Source organism: Dromiciops gliroides, chromosome 1 (assembly GCF_019393635.1).
Source record: "Dromiciops gliroides isolate mDroGli1 chromosome 1, mDroGli1.pri, whole genome shotgun sequence".
Lineage (NCBI taxonomy): Eukaryota > Metazoa > Chordata > Mammalia > Microbiotheria > Microbiotheriidae > Dromiciops > Dromiciops gliroides.
The window spans coordinates 440,588,933-440,606,896 of NC_057861.1; the positions used below are offsets into that span (position 1 = coordinate 440,588,933).

General features: G+C 38.2%; 1 protein-coding gene across 4 annotated transcripts in view; it reads right to left on the reverse strand.

Moving 5' to 3' along the window:
* SSBP2 (single stranded DNA binding protein 2) overlaps nucleotides 1–17,964 on the reverse strand; it is a 417,804-nt gene that overhangs the window by 241,662 nt on the left and 158,178 nt on the right. For all 4 annotated transcript variants that reach the window (XM_043988504.1, XM_043988494.1, XM_043988488.1 and 1 more), the window contains exon 4: nucleotides 9,505–9,589. In XM_043988504.1, the coding sequence (XP_043844439.1) occupies nucleotides 9,505–9,589 (85 nt within the window). The remainder of the gene's footprint in view (nucleotides 1–9,504; nucleotides 9,590–17,964) is intronic.

The following is a 17,964-nucleotide window of genomic DNA, read 5'->3' on the forward strand; positions in this document are numbered from 1 at the left end:
ACAATGGCCTTGATGCCTCAACTTAACTTCTGCTCCCTCTGAATTGTTTCTGCATGCTAAGCCAGAAAGGATCTTAGGAATAGATTAATTAAATTAGATAGCTGTGTGTAACATTGCTACTATAAAGGGCATGTCAATCAGCTTGTTTCCCACAAGGTAATATGTTTTTTTTGGGGGGGGGGCAGGGCAATGAGGGTTAGGTGACTTGCCCAGGGTCACACAGCCAGTAAGTATCAAGTGTCTGAGGCTGGATATGAATTCAGGTCTTCTTGAATCCAGGACTGGTGCTTTATCCACTGCGCCACCTAGATGCCCCCAAGGTAATATCTCCCAGACCTTAAGGTAAGCTCCTTGAGGGCAAGGATTGTCTTGCTGTTGTATTTATATCCCTAGCCTGCTTGACACACTAGAGGGATGGAGCATGACCCATGATTTCACTGATATTCTGGATAAGGAAACTTCTTTTTACCAATGTAGGTCAGCCACTTCTCTGCAACTTAGTCTTGGAGAGTTGGCTCAGGGTCACAGAGCCCGTAAAGGTCAGAGGCAAGACTTAAGCCTTGGTCTTACATGGTTCTGAGGCCAGTCATGTATACACTACGCCACAAGACCAAGAAAGCAACAAGCCAGTGAACATGATATGCACTAATGTCATCATGGGCTAGCAGATATCAATGGAGACTGTGGACCCTGCCGCCAACACTCATTCAGTGCAGACCAGTGAATCGCAACAAAGCAATGTGTCAAGACCAATGGGGAGAAAGCTAATAATAGTATGACCACATCACCAGAAGATGTCTGTGGTCCTACACCATGAGAAGTGTGAACTGGCCCTTCACACATGTGTTCTTGACCAGGGGTGTTCCCAAGAGGTGCCCCTCATCAAGGATGGCTATGCATGCTCCCAAGTCCCCACTGTTGCTTTATGTATATTGATGGGAGAGTGAATAATGGATTCATGGGGGAAATGAACTTTCCCCCTTGTGTATTGTACCTGAAGGCATCCTCTTCTAACTTGGGAGCCTCCTGAGTGGCAGCTATCCTGGGTATCTGCAGGATCACTTCCATTCAGAACTAGAGCTCATGAGCCTCCATTTCCATTTACTCTTTCACTGCTCCTTTTGACGATCCCACTGATTTCTAACTACACAAGGAAAATTTTCCTAATAATGAAAGCTGTCAAAATGAGCTGCCTTAGGAAGTAACAGGTTTCCTTTCCCTAAAAGTCTTTAAGCAATTGTTGGATTGCTATTTGTCAGGATATTGCAGATGGGACTCTGGTTCAGGTATGGACAGGTCCAAGTGGCCTCTAAGTTCCCTTCCAATCATGAGATTTTGTAATTCCGAGAAAACACTTTTTATTTTAGTAATTTGCTAGGTAATTTAAAAACTACAGGAAAAATCTCGTGGAAAAGATAGCAGTGAACTGAGTCTTGAAAAGAAACTCACTTCATCAAATGTCAGCAAATTGTGTAAAGGAGAATGACTTTAGAAATGCCTGGGGCAATAGGAAGTGAACTGATTTGTCCACAGACCCATGGCTAATATGTATCAGAGGCAGAATTTGAACCTTGGTCTTCCTGACTCCAAGGCTGGCTCTCTATCTATGCTGAATGAATGGTCTATGATGTAAAGAAGTAAATGTGCATTTCTACGTCAACAGTCTTGAAATCAAAAGTAGAGTAAGTCAGAGAATAAAAACCAGTGTCCTGACAATACAACTTCTTATTAGGCACAGAAACCTCTTCCTATAGTCACATGTCACTTTATCTGACAAGGGGCTGAGTGCCTCATCATGATGCATACGTCTGAGCCCCACGGGTCCGGGAGACTGTAACTGCTCTGGAAAACAACAGTCCAGAAGAATGCAGTGGCATGTATACTTTGCTGTGAAGAACACCTGACAAGTCCAGAACAATCACTGCACCAGATGGTTAGGTACCTATAGTGGGGTGAGAATGAGATAGCTTTCTACTCTAAGGACAAAGAAAGTGAAAAGAGACTATGGATACAGGAAATATTCACTCAGGAACTGAGCCAGAAAAGAAGCAGGCTCAAAGGACAAATATGTACTGATACTGTCCTCAGCATATTCTGCCTTACTCTTTGATAAAGAGTTCAAATGTAGAGCAGCAGTGAGTCACTGATTAAAAAACAAACAAACAAAAAAACCCCAAACCCTCACCTCAAAATCTTCCTTTCTTTGGCCTTCTAGATGCCACAAAGGACTGGAATTTTCCATCAAAGTTGGACACACATTTAAGGAGCTACAGGTAGCTTTTCATTTCAAATGTGCTAGACGGGTCTCTTCATCTGTAGTATTCTTACTGCTTCCTCGAGATGTATCTGATGATCAGCTAGAACAAGTAACTAATCAAATCGAAGCCGCCTCTCACCTGACAGACTGGCTTTATGACAAAGGTACTTTTCAGGAAGTCTAGTTCTACTGTTAAAACATTCAACCTTGCCCATAGCCTTGAACTATACTACTCTTCTTTTCAAGGGAGCATTGTTCTCTGATGGGCATGGGCTATAAGAAATGTAATAGTTAGCAAATGATGCTTACAACCCTGAGGGCATTCTATTTCAGGCTTATTCATGAAGACTTACAAGCCCTGATGAGAACCAAAGTCTAAAATGGAGGAAATGATTTAAGTAGTCAACTCTTTATTATCAAAACCACTCCTTGGAAGTGGCCTCATGGTTAACCATAAAACACTGTATCAGGGTAAGGGTTTTCACTTAACTTCCCAGAAGCCCCAAGCCATTTTGACAGTAAGGGTAACTATTAGGCAAAAGTTAAATTAGAAAATGGAACCCAGGGGCAGCTAGGTGGTGCGGTGGATAAAGCACCGGCCCTGGATTCAGGAGGAGCTGAGTTCAAATCCGGCCTCAGACACTTGACACTTACTAGCTGTGTGACCCTGGACAAGTCAACCCTGATTGCCCCACAGAAAAGAAAGAGGTAGAAAATGTAACTTGAGCTCTGAAATTACCCTCTAGAATTACTTATCAATAAGAAAAGAGTAGAAGACTGCAATTTTACTTTAACATCAGCAATGGTCTTAAAAGTAGACTAAGTGGGGCAGCTACGTGGCACAGTGGATAGAGCACCAGTCTTGGATTCAGGAGGACCTGAGTTCAAATCTGGCCTCAGGCACTTAACACTTACTAGCTGTGTGACCCTGGGCAAGTCACTTAACCCCAATTGCTTCACACACACAAAAAAAAGTAGACTAAGGTGGCCTACATTATGAGATTTCAGATATACTTGGAAGGTTCCCTGCTCCCCCAAACTACTTCTCTTCATTGGGCATTGATGAATGAAACTTCCAACAACAGAAAGCTTCATCTGTATCCTAAGACCTGATATATTCAAATTCTAATACCTTCCAGAGAAACACTTAAAGCACAGTAATTGCTATACTTTAGCATAAAGAATCCTTCCTGAAAGTAGGTTTGATATATGAGATCAGAAGAAGACTGCCCAAACACACTAGTTGCCTAAAAAACAAACAAAAAAACAACACTAGTAAAAGGAAAGACTAGAGACATCAAAGCAAATTTTATCTCCATAATTTTGAGATGTCCACCTTGATTAGCACAATAAAATAAACATCAATTATAACTCTACTGATCACAAATATGTGATAATTAAAACAGTATATTTATGATTTCACTAAGTTCAAAAAGGTCTTTGCAAATTTCTAGGGATTTATTTGGGAGTAGGTGAGGTCTCAACAGCTAGATTCAGAAATGTTAAGGAATGTTTACATTTATGAATAATTATCCTATATAGTGAGAAGCAGTTTGCTACAGTGGACAGAGCTAATCATTGGTGTCAGGAAGATGTGAATGTTCAAGTTCCACCTTTTAATCATGATGGCTGTGTGACCCTGGACAAGTCAAGGAAGCTCTCAGTGACCTACCCTCCTCCATAAATCTCTGAGAGCTCATATCAACCTGCATTGGTAGAGGGGTTATTCACCAGGAGCTCCCTACACCAGTGAAGTTACAGGTCTAAGTTTAAAAAAAAAAAAGTCTAATCCTTCACAAAATCCTACTTCCATTCCTCACATAGGAAAGGAGGCATACGTTGGTTCCAATGGCTGTGCCTGCAGAGTACAAACTGTGGCAGATTCTACTCAACTAGAAAGGCTTCTGGCATTCAATCAACAAGCAGTTATTAAGTCTCAACTATGTATGGGGCATGGGCCTGCTTTTATGAAGCTTACATTCCATTGGGGAGAGACAATACATACATATACAAAATAAATACAAGGAAATTGGGAGGAAGACACTAATTGCAGGGGGAACATCCTGTAGAGACAGAACATGTTTGCTCTTGAGGACTAGCTTTGATGGGCATTGAGAAGCTTGCTGGTATTAAAGAGAAGTGAGGGAGAAGAAGGGGGATTCTCCCATGATAATAGAAATTTCTGTAGATCAAATGATACTTTCCTGTTGATTTAATTGGAGAGGTGGCAGCTAGGTGGTGCAGTGGATAAAGCACTGGCCCTGGATTTAGGAGGATCTGAGTTCAAATCCGGCCTCAGACACTTGACACTTACTAGCTGTGTGACCCTGGGCAAGTCACTTAACCCTCATTGCCCTGCCCCCCCCCCAAAAAAATCAGTGATTTAATTGGAGATAAATTCTCACAGTGGAAAAACTGAGTTCCAAGATATAACAGAAATGTCACTTGAGAAATACAGTAAGTCTTTTAAACACACATTAAACAAATTAATGTGTAGAGATGTGTATGTTGCAAAATAGAACTAGAGTGGCCTACATAGGAGTTCCTTAAACCAGTAAAATCATAGGTCCTAATCACCACCATCATGACCATCAACAAAATACGTATAGGTATTAGTTATTATCATAGTGATTATGTAATAGAATCATTCTTCATCTTTTTTTTTTACCAATTCACATCTCTGAACAAAATGTTTTGGGTTTTTCATTTAAAATGAAGGATGTTACAAGAAGTGTTTTTCCAACTCAATATTTTCCTCCTCGCCTATAAACATTTCTATGATTGTTTATTAAAAATTAAAATAAATTGATTATTTTCTGATACTGTCTACCTAGTGAGAATTCTAATCATCCTTTTAAGGAAAACAACAAACACATTATTCATCAAATGTCCACATGCACCTTATTTTACAGAGCAGATGTGTTCCTAAAAAAACTGGCTGCAATACAAATTTCTCTAAGTCAAATGATACTTTCCCACTTATTTACTTGGAGATGAAAATTCCCACAGTGGAATAATCCCAAGATGATAGGTATGTCACTTGGGAAATAAAGCAAGTCTTTTAAAGATACGTTAAAAGAAAAACAATTATTTACCAATAAAACAATATTACATGATCACAGATTTAGACTCCCATTCTTCAGACATCTTCTAATTGGCTTTTTTAAATTATTTATTTATTTATTTATTTTGCAGGGCAATGAAGGTTAAGTGACTTGCCCAGGGTCACACAGCTAGTAAGTGTCAAGTGTCTGAGACTGGATTTGAACTCAGGTCCTCCTGAATCCAGGACTGGTGCTTTATCCACTGCGCCACCTAGCTGCCCCCTCTCTAATTGGCTTTTAAAGCCCTTCACAAACCTAGTTTTAATCTATCTGTGCAATTTCCCTATATGTCAATTCCCATCACCTACTTCATGCCCCTAATGCTTTAGTCAAACTGGCCTTTTTTCTGCTCTCCAGACAACCCCTACATCCCTTCTGCATTGCCTTCATATTGGCAACACCAAATTCTGGGAATGCACTTCTCCCTACTTATATTTCATAGAATCTTTAACTTCTTCCTAGACTCTTCCTGATTCCCCAGCAACTAGTGTTTTCCCTCCTTAACAACTTTGTAATTATTTATTCTATATATGCTTATATATGAACATATTATCCTCCCCTGCCAATAAAATGTAAACTCTTTGAAAATCAGGTTATTTCATTTGGGGGGGGTCGTCATTATATCCCCAGCACTGAACACACTGCCTGCAACTCAACAGTATAAATGTGGATTGATTGATGCTATATATAATATTTATTCTTATATGCTTGTATATACATATGTACTTCCTACAGAGAGGCCCTTAGCGGTAGTCTGGTCCAGCCTACATTCCCTAACACACCCCTGGTTGTCCAGCCTCTGCCAAAAGGCCTCCAAGAAAGGGGAGCCCACCACCTCTTGAGGTGGCCCATTCTACTTTTGAATATTTCTAATTCTTGGGGCATCTTTCCTGAAATCAAGCTTAAATCTGTCTCTGCAATTTTAAGCCAGTCGTCCTGGTTCTGCCCTTTGCGTCCAAAAAGAACAAATCTAATCATTCCTCTGCATGAAAAGTGCGGTATACTTGGAGGTAGCTATTATGTCCTCCCCAGTCTAACCCCTGCACTCCCTCTCACCCCTTCAATCTACTTGTCTTCAGGCTAAACACGTCTATTTCCTTCAATCTATATTCATATGACAAAGATTCCTGGCCCTTCAGAATCCTATTTTGCCCTCCTCGGGACATTCCTTCTCAATGTCCTTCTTAAACCAGGATGTACAGAACGGAATATAATACTCTAAATGAGGTCTAATAAGTGTATTCCGGTAAAATAAGACTGTCACCTCGCTATTCCTGGAAGCTATGGTCCTCTTAATGAACATCAGTTTATAATGCTGCCCACAGCAGCTTTGTGGGCTGTCATATTACACTGCTAACTCTTATTGAGCTTGTAGTCCACTAAAACCTCCAGATTTTTAATAAACAAATAAATGAATGAACTACATGCTTTCCCCCATCTTGTTTTTTGATTGTTTGTCTTGAGAATGGGTCCCTCTACTTCACCCAGGCTGTAAATATAGTGGCCACTTTCATGACTGATTGATCCCAGCACTGATCCACACAGAAACATTGACCTGCTCCATTCTGTCTAGCTTGGGCCAGTCTACTGCTCCTTAGGCAGTCTGGGGCCCCTTTGCTCCTGGGAAATCACCATATTTGGTGCTGGACTTAGTGTGGAAACTCAAGTACTTTAGCCCTACTGCACTCGGAGCTCCTGAGGACAAAGCAATCCACCAGACTCAGAATCCCCCAGTCACAGGGAGGACAGACATGCACCACTGAGCCCAGCCCTCCCCACATCTTGTTCTTGTGAAGTTGATTTTTTTGTACAGAAGTGCATGACTTTATATTTATCCTTATTGAATTTAATCTTATTAGATTCAGTCCCATTGGCTCTAGACCGTCAAAATCCTTCTGGATCATCATTCTCATCCAGTGTATCAACTATTCCTCCCAGTTTAGTCTCATCTGCAAATATGATGAGCATGCCATCAAACCATTTATCCAAGCCATTGATTAAAATGTTAAGCAGCCCATGACCAAGAACATATCCTTGTGACACTCTACTTGAGACCTCCTACCAAAATGACATGAGCCATTAACAACAACTCTTTGAGAGTTTAGCCATCCCACCAATTCTGAATTCATTTGATTGTATTATTATCTAATTCATCTCTCCATCTTTTCAACAAATGTATGAATTAACGTATCAAACTTTTGCTAAAATCTAGGTAAACTGTATCTACCACATTCCCCTCCTTTACTAGATTTAGTAATCTCAATAAATAAATTAGTTTGGTATGAAGTAATCCTGGCTTTAGAAACATGTTCTCTTTAAGGATAATTTCTAGTATTTTCACAGAAATTGAAGTTAAGCTCACTGGTCTACTGTTTGCAGAATTTATTCTTTTTGTTTTTCTTTTTTTTTTTTAATTAATTGGGACAGCATTTGCCCTTATTCAATACCTTTTCCAACAGTAGCTCCCATTTTCCCATAATCTTTTAAATGTCACTGCCAATGGCTCAGCAATCATATCTGGTTAGTTCTTTCAGGATCCAAGGATTTAAACTGCCTGGACCTGATTACTTGAATTTAATAAAGGCAGCTAGGTGCTTACTGTGACCTTACTTATTCTGTCATTTCCAGTGTCAAGGCCATTCTTCTTTGCAGAGAAAAGAGAAACAAAATAAGTTTCCTTTCCCTCTTCTATCAGTTATTCTATCCATATCAGTCAGTGGTCCTATTTCTTCTTTGACCCTCCTTTTTATCCCAATATAGCTAAAAACAAAACATAATTTATTTTGTTTTTTTCTTTCATTTTTTACTATCTAGACATGTTACACAGTATAATACAATTAAGCAATTACATAGCATATATAAAATAAATATATAATAGAATATATTGTTGTATATTACATCATAGGATATAATATAAATATAATACAAATATATATAATATATTATTGTTACTTTATTTTTACTTCTTATTATATTTATGTAAGGTATTTTCTTATTTAAGCCCCATGCCACCTATTCTAACTAAAATGCCAATCTGCATAGATTTCTCCCTCACTAAGTGACTGGTCTTTTCCTTGTCTCTGTCTTCTTAGGAACCCTATTTTCTTTTTTCTCCATCATTCCCCTACTATTGTCCTTAGCACCTGACTCTGGCTCAGATTATCTGGACATCCTTTACCCCGACCTCACTCTGTCTGCCCTTTACTCTTGGCTTTTTTTCTGACACAGCATCTTCTTAGCATCTCGACTCTAAATCAGTAAATTCAGGTTTCTTTTCATCCTTTTTTGTTTTCAAATTTTCTATCAAAATCACCCAAATTTTTCCATATTTCTGTCACTTGGCACCACCAGATATATGGGCATAATTTGGGTGTCCCCACTGGGGATTTACAACACATATCTGCTATATTCAAGGTAACTGAAGGAATGTCTCATTTTATCCCCTTACAAATTTTACAGTTAAAACCACACATCTATATTGATGCAAACGAACCTTCATGGGCCTATCTATGATTGTCCTTTATTTCACAATCACTTTGGGGGGGGGGAGATGTGTACTTTGCTGCCATATGTTCCTCAAAGAGCTGATTAAATTAAAGATTAAATTTTTATAAAGCAAAGTAAAACTGAAATACAGAAAGGCTTGTTCCTTAGTTAACCCTATGGTAAAACATATATCAAAAAATCTTTTCATACAGCAAGTAATTATCCTTTAATTTTTATAAATCTAGACTTACACCTGTCAGTTTTGTTTCAAAGTAAAGTTAGAATTGTGATTGTATGCCTGCCTGATAGAGAAATAGAGAGAGATATAATGGCAGACATACAGTCACTATATATATATATGTGTGTGTGTATGTATGTATGTATAAATATATACAGTGAGTGTGTGTATGTATAGCTATATATACATATACATATATCTCAATATATAGACATATACATACATAGTTATACATACACATATACATGCTTACTAAAACTCAGGTGGTAGTGATTCATTGATTTTTAAAAAGCAATTTTCTAAATCCAAAGCATAACCATGGTATGAAATAGAAATGAACAAGAGCACATACAGTACAGACAACTGTTTTTTCAAGCCCTCTAGTTCAATACAGCTTAGTCAAAGAGCATGGGACTTACATAATCATGGAAGGCTTTAGCTTCACTCGAGTGTTCACATGTTTCACGTCTTTCTGGAGCTGCACAGTAGAGATCCCAAAATACACTACAAAAAATAAAAATAAATAAAACAGTAAGAAAAGTCATAGTATCAGGATGGAAAAATGACCATTCCTCTACTGCAAGACATCTGTAAGAGAAGCTATGCTTTCCTACAGTAAAGTTTTCTTCTTACAGCAACATAACCTGTCATTAGGAAGGTTAACGTGTAGTTTTCATATAATTTAGGGTACAGGAGTTTATTTCTCACAAGACTGGAAGATGTTTTAGATGAGATATTCCTGAACTTTGTATAAATGAAATTATTAAACATTTATGAATTAAAAATCAATACTTGAAAAACAAAACAGAAATCAATGCAGTCATCCATGTACAATAATATTTTTCAGTTACTCAGAAGGATTTATGTATATCCTATAAGTAATTTTCTTTTTTTTTTTTTTTTGGTGGGGCTACGAGGGTTAAGTGACTTGCCCAGGGTCACACAGCCAGTAAGTGTCAAGTGTCTGAAGCCACATTTGAACTCGGGTTCTCCTGAATCCAGGGCCAGCACTTTATCCACTATGCCACCTAGCTGCCCCCTTATATAAGTAATTTTCAAGACAGTCCCTGAAGTACTGAAAAAGTGAGTAAAATATCCTAATTTAATTGATGGAGAATAAAGTTTGTTCATTCATCCAAGATTATTGAGATGTTCAGTTAGGAATTGTACTCATTTTTAGCCAAATTCTGTGCCCACTAAAACACAACAAAGCAACATTTCTTCAAATCTTTTTTCTTTCTGCAATGAACAGAGTTAAGTTATATTGAATGGTGGTTAGAACACTAAGAATATAACTTTGATGACTATTCCAAGAAGATATTTCCTCCTTCATGTAAGATGTAATACAAAGGAGTTTCTGATAAGTATTATCTAGTACAAATGATTTTTTTCCTGAATGAGATAAACTACCAGCATAAAGTAAAATTTCTGATTTTAAAATTATTTCCCTGCCATTATTTTGGAAATAATGCTATGAACACTAGATTTCTTTAGTTGTGATATCTATGTTGTTGAATAAAAGACAAAAGAAGCTTTTTAATCTATAATACCATTTCTATGGGACAAGGAGTTTTGTTTTTTGTGAAAACTGGCCAGCATGCCCCTTAATCTTCAAGGGGAAGTACTACAGCTCTGAAGGTATAAATTGCAAGCCTAGAAAACCTCCTGACCTCTGTGATTCTTCTTCATGACTTTCCCAAAATTCTCTGTAAAAGATCTACCAAAAACATTGCAAGACTTCTTCTGTTCCTTTTAATCTTCCGTAGTCATCAGTTCAGCTACACTACCACTATCCTCTGGTGGGGTTTCATATTTAAATCCTTTCCTTTCTGGTTTCTTGTTATAATACATCTTTTTTTCTCAGAAAAAAAATGGCCCATCTTTTATATCACTACTCAAAGGCAAGTCATCTTTGGTAAAACTCTTACAACCTTTTCAATTGATTGTTCTTTTGTTCTGCCTATGAGTCTGATTGTCTGCACTTACAGTGTTCCATGATTTATAGCTCTACAGCATTACTGAAAAAATATCAGTGCTTTTTTTTTTAAAAAAATGGCCTATTGCAGCAGCAATCAATTTGTGATTGTTAAAAAGGCCAAACAATTTTCCAAATTCCGTATACCCAAATGCCACCTTCTCTAAAGTTGTAGGCCCTCCTCCCTGTTCATTTGCCCGACGTATATATACTAATATCTAATTTGGTTTTCATAAGGGAATAATAATTTGACCAAGAGGCAGTATGGCTTAGTAGAGAGAGTACAAAGATTTAGATTCAAGAAAATATGGGTTCAAATTCTGCCTCCAGGAGTTACAACTTAATTGATCTTGGGAATGTTGATTATCTTCTATGCAACTTCCTAGGGCTTAAAAAATTATAGACAGATTTTAATCTGCCTTATTGGAAGAAGGTCCTATACCAAAAATCTCTTTTAAATAACTATGTACTTCGGGGGCAGCTCGGTGGTGCAGTGGATAAAACACTGGCCCTGGATTCAGGAGGACCTGAGTTCAAATGTGGCCTCAGACACTTGACACTTACTAGCTGTGTGACCTTGGGCAAGTCACTTAACCCTCATTGCCCAACAAAAACAACAAACAAACCAAAAAACCAAATAACTATGTACTTTATTGGGCGAGACTTTTTTTTAATATTCTTGATCATAGCTAAATTAATACAATTATCATGTACAAGAACCTCACACCATGGCTCCCTATTACTCTAGTAATAAATATAAAATCATCTGTTCAAAGCCCTTTATAATGTGCTTCACGCCTTTCTTTTCCAGTCTTCTTACAGTTTATACCTCACCATGCACTCTGTGATCCAATAACACTGGCCTCCTTGCTATTACTCAAACAGAACACTATCTCCTTGGCTGGTTATTTTTACTAGCTATCTCCCATGCATGGGATTATCTCCCTCCTCATCCCTATCCACTAGCTTCCTTCAAGTACCAGTAAAATTCCACCTCCTACAGGAAGCTTTCCCCAACCCCTCACAATTCTAGTGCCTTTCCTTTCTTGATTATTTCCAATGTATCCTGTCTATGGATCATTTATGCATAATCATTTGCATGTTGTTTCCCTAATTTATTGTAAGCTCCTTGGGAAGTAGGGGCTGTTTTTTACCTTTCTTTGTGTTGCCAGAGTTTAGCGCAATTTCTGTGGCACACAGTAGGTGCATGATAAATGTTTATTGACTGACTTGCTGACTGACCATCAATACAAAATGCTTCTATTTGGGCATCATGTAAGAGGTCCTTCATCACACTGGCAAACACCTTAAGTGAACTCAGGTCTCTTTTGTAGTTCTTTTGCTGTGGGCATTAAGTGGATTGCTGAACAGAGTAATCATGAAGGTGGCATCATCAATCCTGTTAGAATTTTTAACATATGCATGGGGAGATACATTGCTTGAAAGAAGTCAACAATCACTGCATTTTTAAAGCAGTACGTTGCTTTTTGGTTCTCTGTATATTGAAATATATGTATTTTCTGATGATCCTTGAGTTCATAATAAAAAAATCCTCCATGACTGCACATAGTTCTATTCAAATACTTTATTAAAAAAAAAAATCAACAAAAAATACTCACAATGGGAACCTACATTTTTTATTTCTTTTACCTAGTTTTGGAATTGTGAAGATGGATCCTATATAGAAAATAATCTATAAAAATCTGTCTGTTCCCTTATTTTTCAAGAAAAACCTCAATGTGTACATAAAACATTGTCATAAAGATTTTTATAGGGATGAGGCTTTTGAGTCACCTTTTCTATGTAAAAGTATAGATTTCTATGTGTTTTGATGGAGAGGGGGAAGGCAACAGTCCCTTCTAAATTATCTTTTAAAATGAGCCCTGTGTGCCCCTAAAATTGTATAGCTTCAAACACATTTTTTCTGAATACATTTGGTCAAATTCAGATGCTTTTTTTCTGATCTCACTGTCTTAAATGATATTGGCAATTATTTACATGCTATATCATATACTAAAGTGAAGTGATACAGTTCAGATGTGATCATTCCGGCATTATCACAATTAGAATAGATTACTCTAGAAACAAGGGGAAGATCTATCCCATCTCGTGTCTACTGGTTGACTTCCATATTTTATCCACAGATGCTTTAAAGTATGATCAGAGTTAGCTGAGCTTTTCATTATGTTTTCTGCAGGCTTGTCAAGTATTTTTCTGTGTTTTGCTAGGTGATTCTGCTCTTAATTTCTATCATCCTCTTCTGTAATATTTGCAAATGAGTTTGAACTCTGTTGATATTGCTGTTTGCTGCTATTCCTTTCTGTTTGGCAAAGAGATGAACTGAGGCAGTTTCAGGGCTTTTCTGGACCTCTTTTGGATAAACCTTGGATCTGCCTAACTCTGGCAGCCCAAGCCCAAAGCTGTTCAGGACTCATATGGACCAAGGTTCGTGTGTAGGAAATGTCTCAGCAAGAATAAATGGCTGGGGCGGGGGGAGGGGGCAGCTAGGTGGCGCAGTGGATAAAGCACCAGCCCTGGATTCAGGAGGACCCGAGTTCAAATCCGGCCTCAGACACTTGACACTTACTAGCTGTGTGACCCTGGGCAAGTCACTTAACCCTCTTTACCCTGCAAAAAAAAAAAAAAAAGAAGAAATGTCTGGGGCAGCTAAATGGCGCAGTGGATAGAGCACCGGCCCTGGATTCAGGAATACCTGAGTTCGAATCCGGCCTCAAACACATAACACTTACTAGCTGTGTGACCCTGGGCAAGTCACTTAACCCCAATTGCCTCACAACAAAAAAAAAAAAGAAAGAAAGAAAGAAAAGAAAAGAAAAAGAATAAATGTCTTAGGGGGCAGCTAGGTGGCGCAGTGGATAAAGCACTGGCCTTAGATTCAGGAGAACCTGAGTTCAAATCCAGCCTCAGACACTTGACACTTAACTAGCTGTGTGACCCTGGGCAAGTCACTTAACCCTCATTTCCCTGCAAAAATTAAAAACATAAAACAAAAAACAAAAAGAATAAATGTCTTAAAAAATAATAAATGTCTTTAGTTCATATTCCCCTAACAGTCAGACCTAGTACACTATCTCTAAGGAAATCTGGTAATCACTGTCATGATTACTTTTATCTATCTCCTGTTTTGAGGTATCAAAACCTTGTCTGGGTTAGAGCCATTACAATCAAAAGCTGTGTTTTCTCATGTCTATCCTTTTGTAGAATTTAGCATTGATTTTGACCTTTAACCAGTCAATCAGTCAGTCAGTCAATAAGCATTCCATAAGCATGTACTCAGGATTGGGTTAAGTACTGGGGATACAAAGAAAGTCAAGAAGTAGTCCCCACTCTCAAGAAGCTTAAAGTCTAATGGGGAAGACAACATGCAAAAGACTATATACAAACAAGATATATACAGGATCAACTGGAGATAATCAACAAAGAGAGGGAAATAGCATTAAGGAGGGATCAGGAAAGACTTCTTGCAGAATGCAGAATTTTACCTGGGATTTGAGGGAAGCCAAGGGACAGATAAGAGAAGGGAGAGAATTATAGGCATGGGGACCAGCAAATAAAAATGCCCAGAGTGAGGAGACGGATTGTCTAGTTTGAGGAACTGTAAGGCCAGCGACATTGGATAGCAGAGTACGAGGGGGTGTGTACTATATAACAAGACTGCCAAGGTAGAGGCAGGATGGATTATAAAAGGCTTTGAAGGTAATAGGATTTTGTATTTTGATCCTGGAGGTAACAGGGAGACACTGGAGTTTATTGAATAGGACATGTGTTTTAGGAAGATCAATTTGACAGCTGAGTGGAAAATGGACTGGAGTGAGGAGAGACTTGTGGCAGGCAGACCAACCAGCACACTACCTGAACCAGTGTTGGCAGTATCAGAGGAGAGAATAGGATGTACCAAAGAGATGTCAAAGAGGTAAAATTGACAGATGTTAGCAACAGGTGGATATAGGGGAGTGGGAAGGGAAGTGAGAGAAGATGAAGAGTCAAGGATCATGGACAACTAGGTTGTGAGCCAGGAAGACTGGAAATATGGTAGTCCCCAGTCATCAACCATTTAATTAACCAAATAAAAACTACCAAACACCACCCTTCCTCTTATTTATCTGGGACAACACTTGGGAGAGGACGGAATAGATGAGATAGTAAAGAAGCGTTTAGCTCAGACAGTGAATTATCATCCCCAATCCAAACCAAACTAATTCTGTTTCCAGCTTGTGCCAGACTCAAATACCAACTGACAGCTCTCTTTTCAAACATTTGTATAGAATTATATTTACTATAACACTGTCTGTGCCACACATCGTGGCATTTAATCACAAACCATTCTCCTCTCCTCTCATTCCATGACATGAATCATCATTCATCTCTCTCCCTCCTCTAACACAGGACATGCAAAGTTCTTTGAATACCAGAACCTTGCGCTCTCCTATACTTCACTTAATTCTCCAACAGTGATTATCAGAGTGCTGGGGGCATAATACAATGTAAGTAAATAGTAATGAAATTAATGCAATTTATGATTTCTTAAGAGGCCATCTTAGCTTCTACCTCAGCCCTTTAATTCTTGCTCAGTAAAGCACATTTCCCTCAAAGACTAGATTTAGAGATAATAAGAACCTTAGTGTTCATCTATTCCAAACTCCTTTTCATAAGTTACATACATTTTTGTGGGTTTGGGGTTTTTTTTGGTGAGGCAATTGGAGTTAAGTGACTTGCCCAGGGCCACACAGCTAATAAGTGTCAAGTGTCTGAGGCTGAATTTGAACTCAGGTCCTCCTGAATCCAGGGCTGGTGCTTTACCCACTGCGCCACCTAGCTGCCCCTACATACATTTTTACAATAAAAGTTTCTTTTTTTAGGAAGAGTGAAAGGATACTACCATTATTAACCCTCCACTAAAGTTTTGAAAGGGAGGGAAATGGAGTCAAACTATTTAGAAGATTAAAGAACTCCATAGTGTTGTACTTTATGACCATGCACGTACCTAAACTACCCAGGGGATCTTGAGGAAAAACCATGAAGAAAAAACTTAGCTCTTCTTTTTTAACTCCCTCATCCTCCTCCAAAAAAGTTAAATAGAAAATTGGGCCAAGTATTCATTAGCTATGAGAGTTCACATCCCTTTAATCCTATATGCATCACCTATCTAATGAGCAAAAAGAGAAATACAGGAATTTGGTCTCAACAAATAAAATAAATAATAAAACAAATTTAAGCCATAAAGAGAATTACAATGGCCAAAAGTAGTATGTTTGATAAAATTAATCTGATTTTAGTATGTTATAACTTTGTTACTTATACACTTTAAATTCCTGTGTAAGCTATCTCTGAGGCAAAGTACCATGCTGATTGAAGAGGTGATGCTGGTCAAATAAATGTTGGGAAATTTGGAACAGGGTATATCTGTCTTGACCTCAAAGGTTCACTTAACATCTATACAAACTTCTTCCCTGCTAGGAGAAAATGTTTTCAAGTTTTGCAACAAAAAGACATCAAAGACAAATTTCAGGGATGAAAGCCACATAAAAGATGTAAGATTCAAGGACTCAATTTCTTGTCTACCATATCAATTTACATAACAAGCAAGAAACAAAATAAAAGCAACAGGAACAGAATCAGTTCAAGATGAGAGAATTAATCATCAATTGCTTCAAGAACATGAAGGCAGTTAAAGTTAGCTCCAAAACCATATACTCCTTACTGACACAAAAAAAATTGTAAGATCAGTCCAAAAAATATAAAAAACTATTCCTAGAAGTTTGGAAGTTTCTCACTTAAATTTTCTTATGCTCTACATTTTAAAACACTGTAGTAATACTAGAACTTAAACATAATGGAGTACGTAAGTTCCTGAAAAATATACCTGAAAGCTCCTGAAATTAAGTTGTTATAAGTCTTCCTGATCCCAAGCCCAGTACTCTATCCACTGTGCCACCTAGCTTCCTAGGAAGAGAAGTAGTAATTACAATGAACCAACACTGCTTCATCAAGGACACACCAGACTAAACTCATTTCCCTATGTGACAAAAAGTTTTGAAAGAACAGAGCAGCTATTCTCAAACTTTTTGGTCTCAAGTGTCCTTTATACTCAAAAATCACTGAGGATGGTAAAGGGCTTTTGATTATGTGTGTTCTAACAACTGACATCTACCATATCAAAAATTAAAACAACTTATTATTATTATTATTGTAAAAATCATTTTGACCTCAATGGTCAAAACCCTGGAAGGATCTCAGGATCCCTAGGGTTCTGTGGACCACAGTCTGAAAACTGCCAGGTAGGCAATAGCTAATAAAATGAAATTCAATAGGGATCAATGGGAAGACTGACACTTGGGTACAAAAATCAACCCCACCAACACAAGATGAGGGAGGCTTGGATGGACAGTGGCTAATCCAAAAGACATCTGGGAATTTTTTGTTGTGTAAACTCAATATGAGACAGCAGGGAGGTGCAGCAGCCAAAACAGCTAAACTAATCTGTGGCTACACTAAGAAAACTATGTCTTCCAGGAGCAGAAAGGTGATAGCTACATGGCACCTGCTTGAGTTAGACTTCATCTGAAGTATCAGGTCCAGATGTGGATGCCACAGGTGGAAAAGACTGGTAAATTAGATAATATCGAGAGGAGGGAAACTAGGACAGTGAAGGGCCTTGAGTTCAGAAGATATGAAGATCAACTGAAGGACCTGGGCAAGAGAAGGAAGCAGGATAACATGCTAGCCCTAGAGTCAGAAAGACCTGAATTAGAATCCAGCCTAAGTGTCTGAGGCTGGGTGACCCAGGGCAAGTTACTTAACCTCTCTTTGCCTCAATTTTCCCATCTGTAAAAAATGGGGGTAACAATAGTACCTACCTCTCAAGGATTTATACTGAAGATGC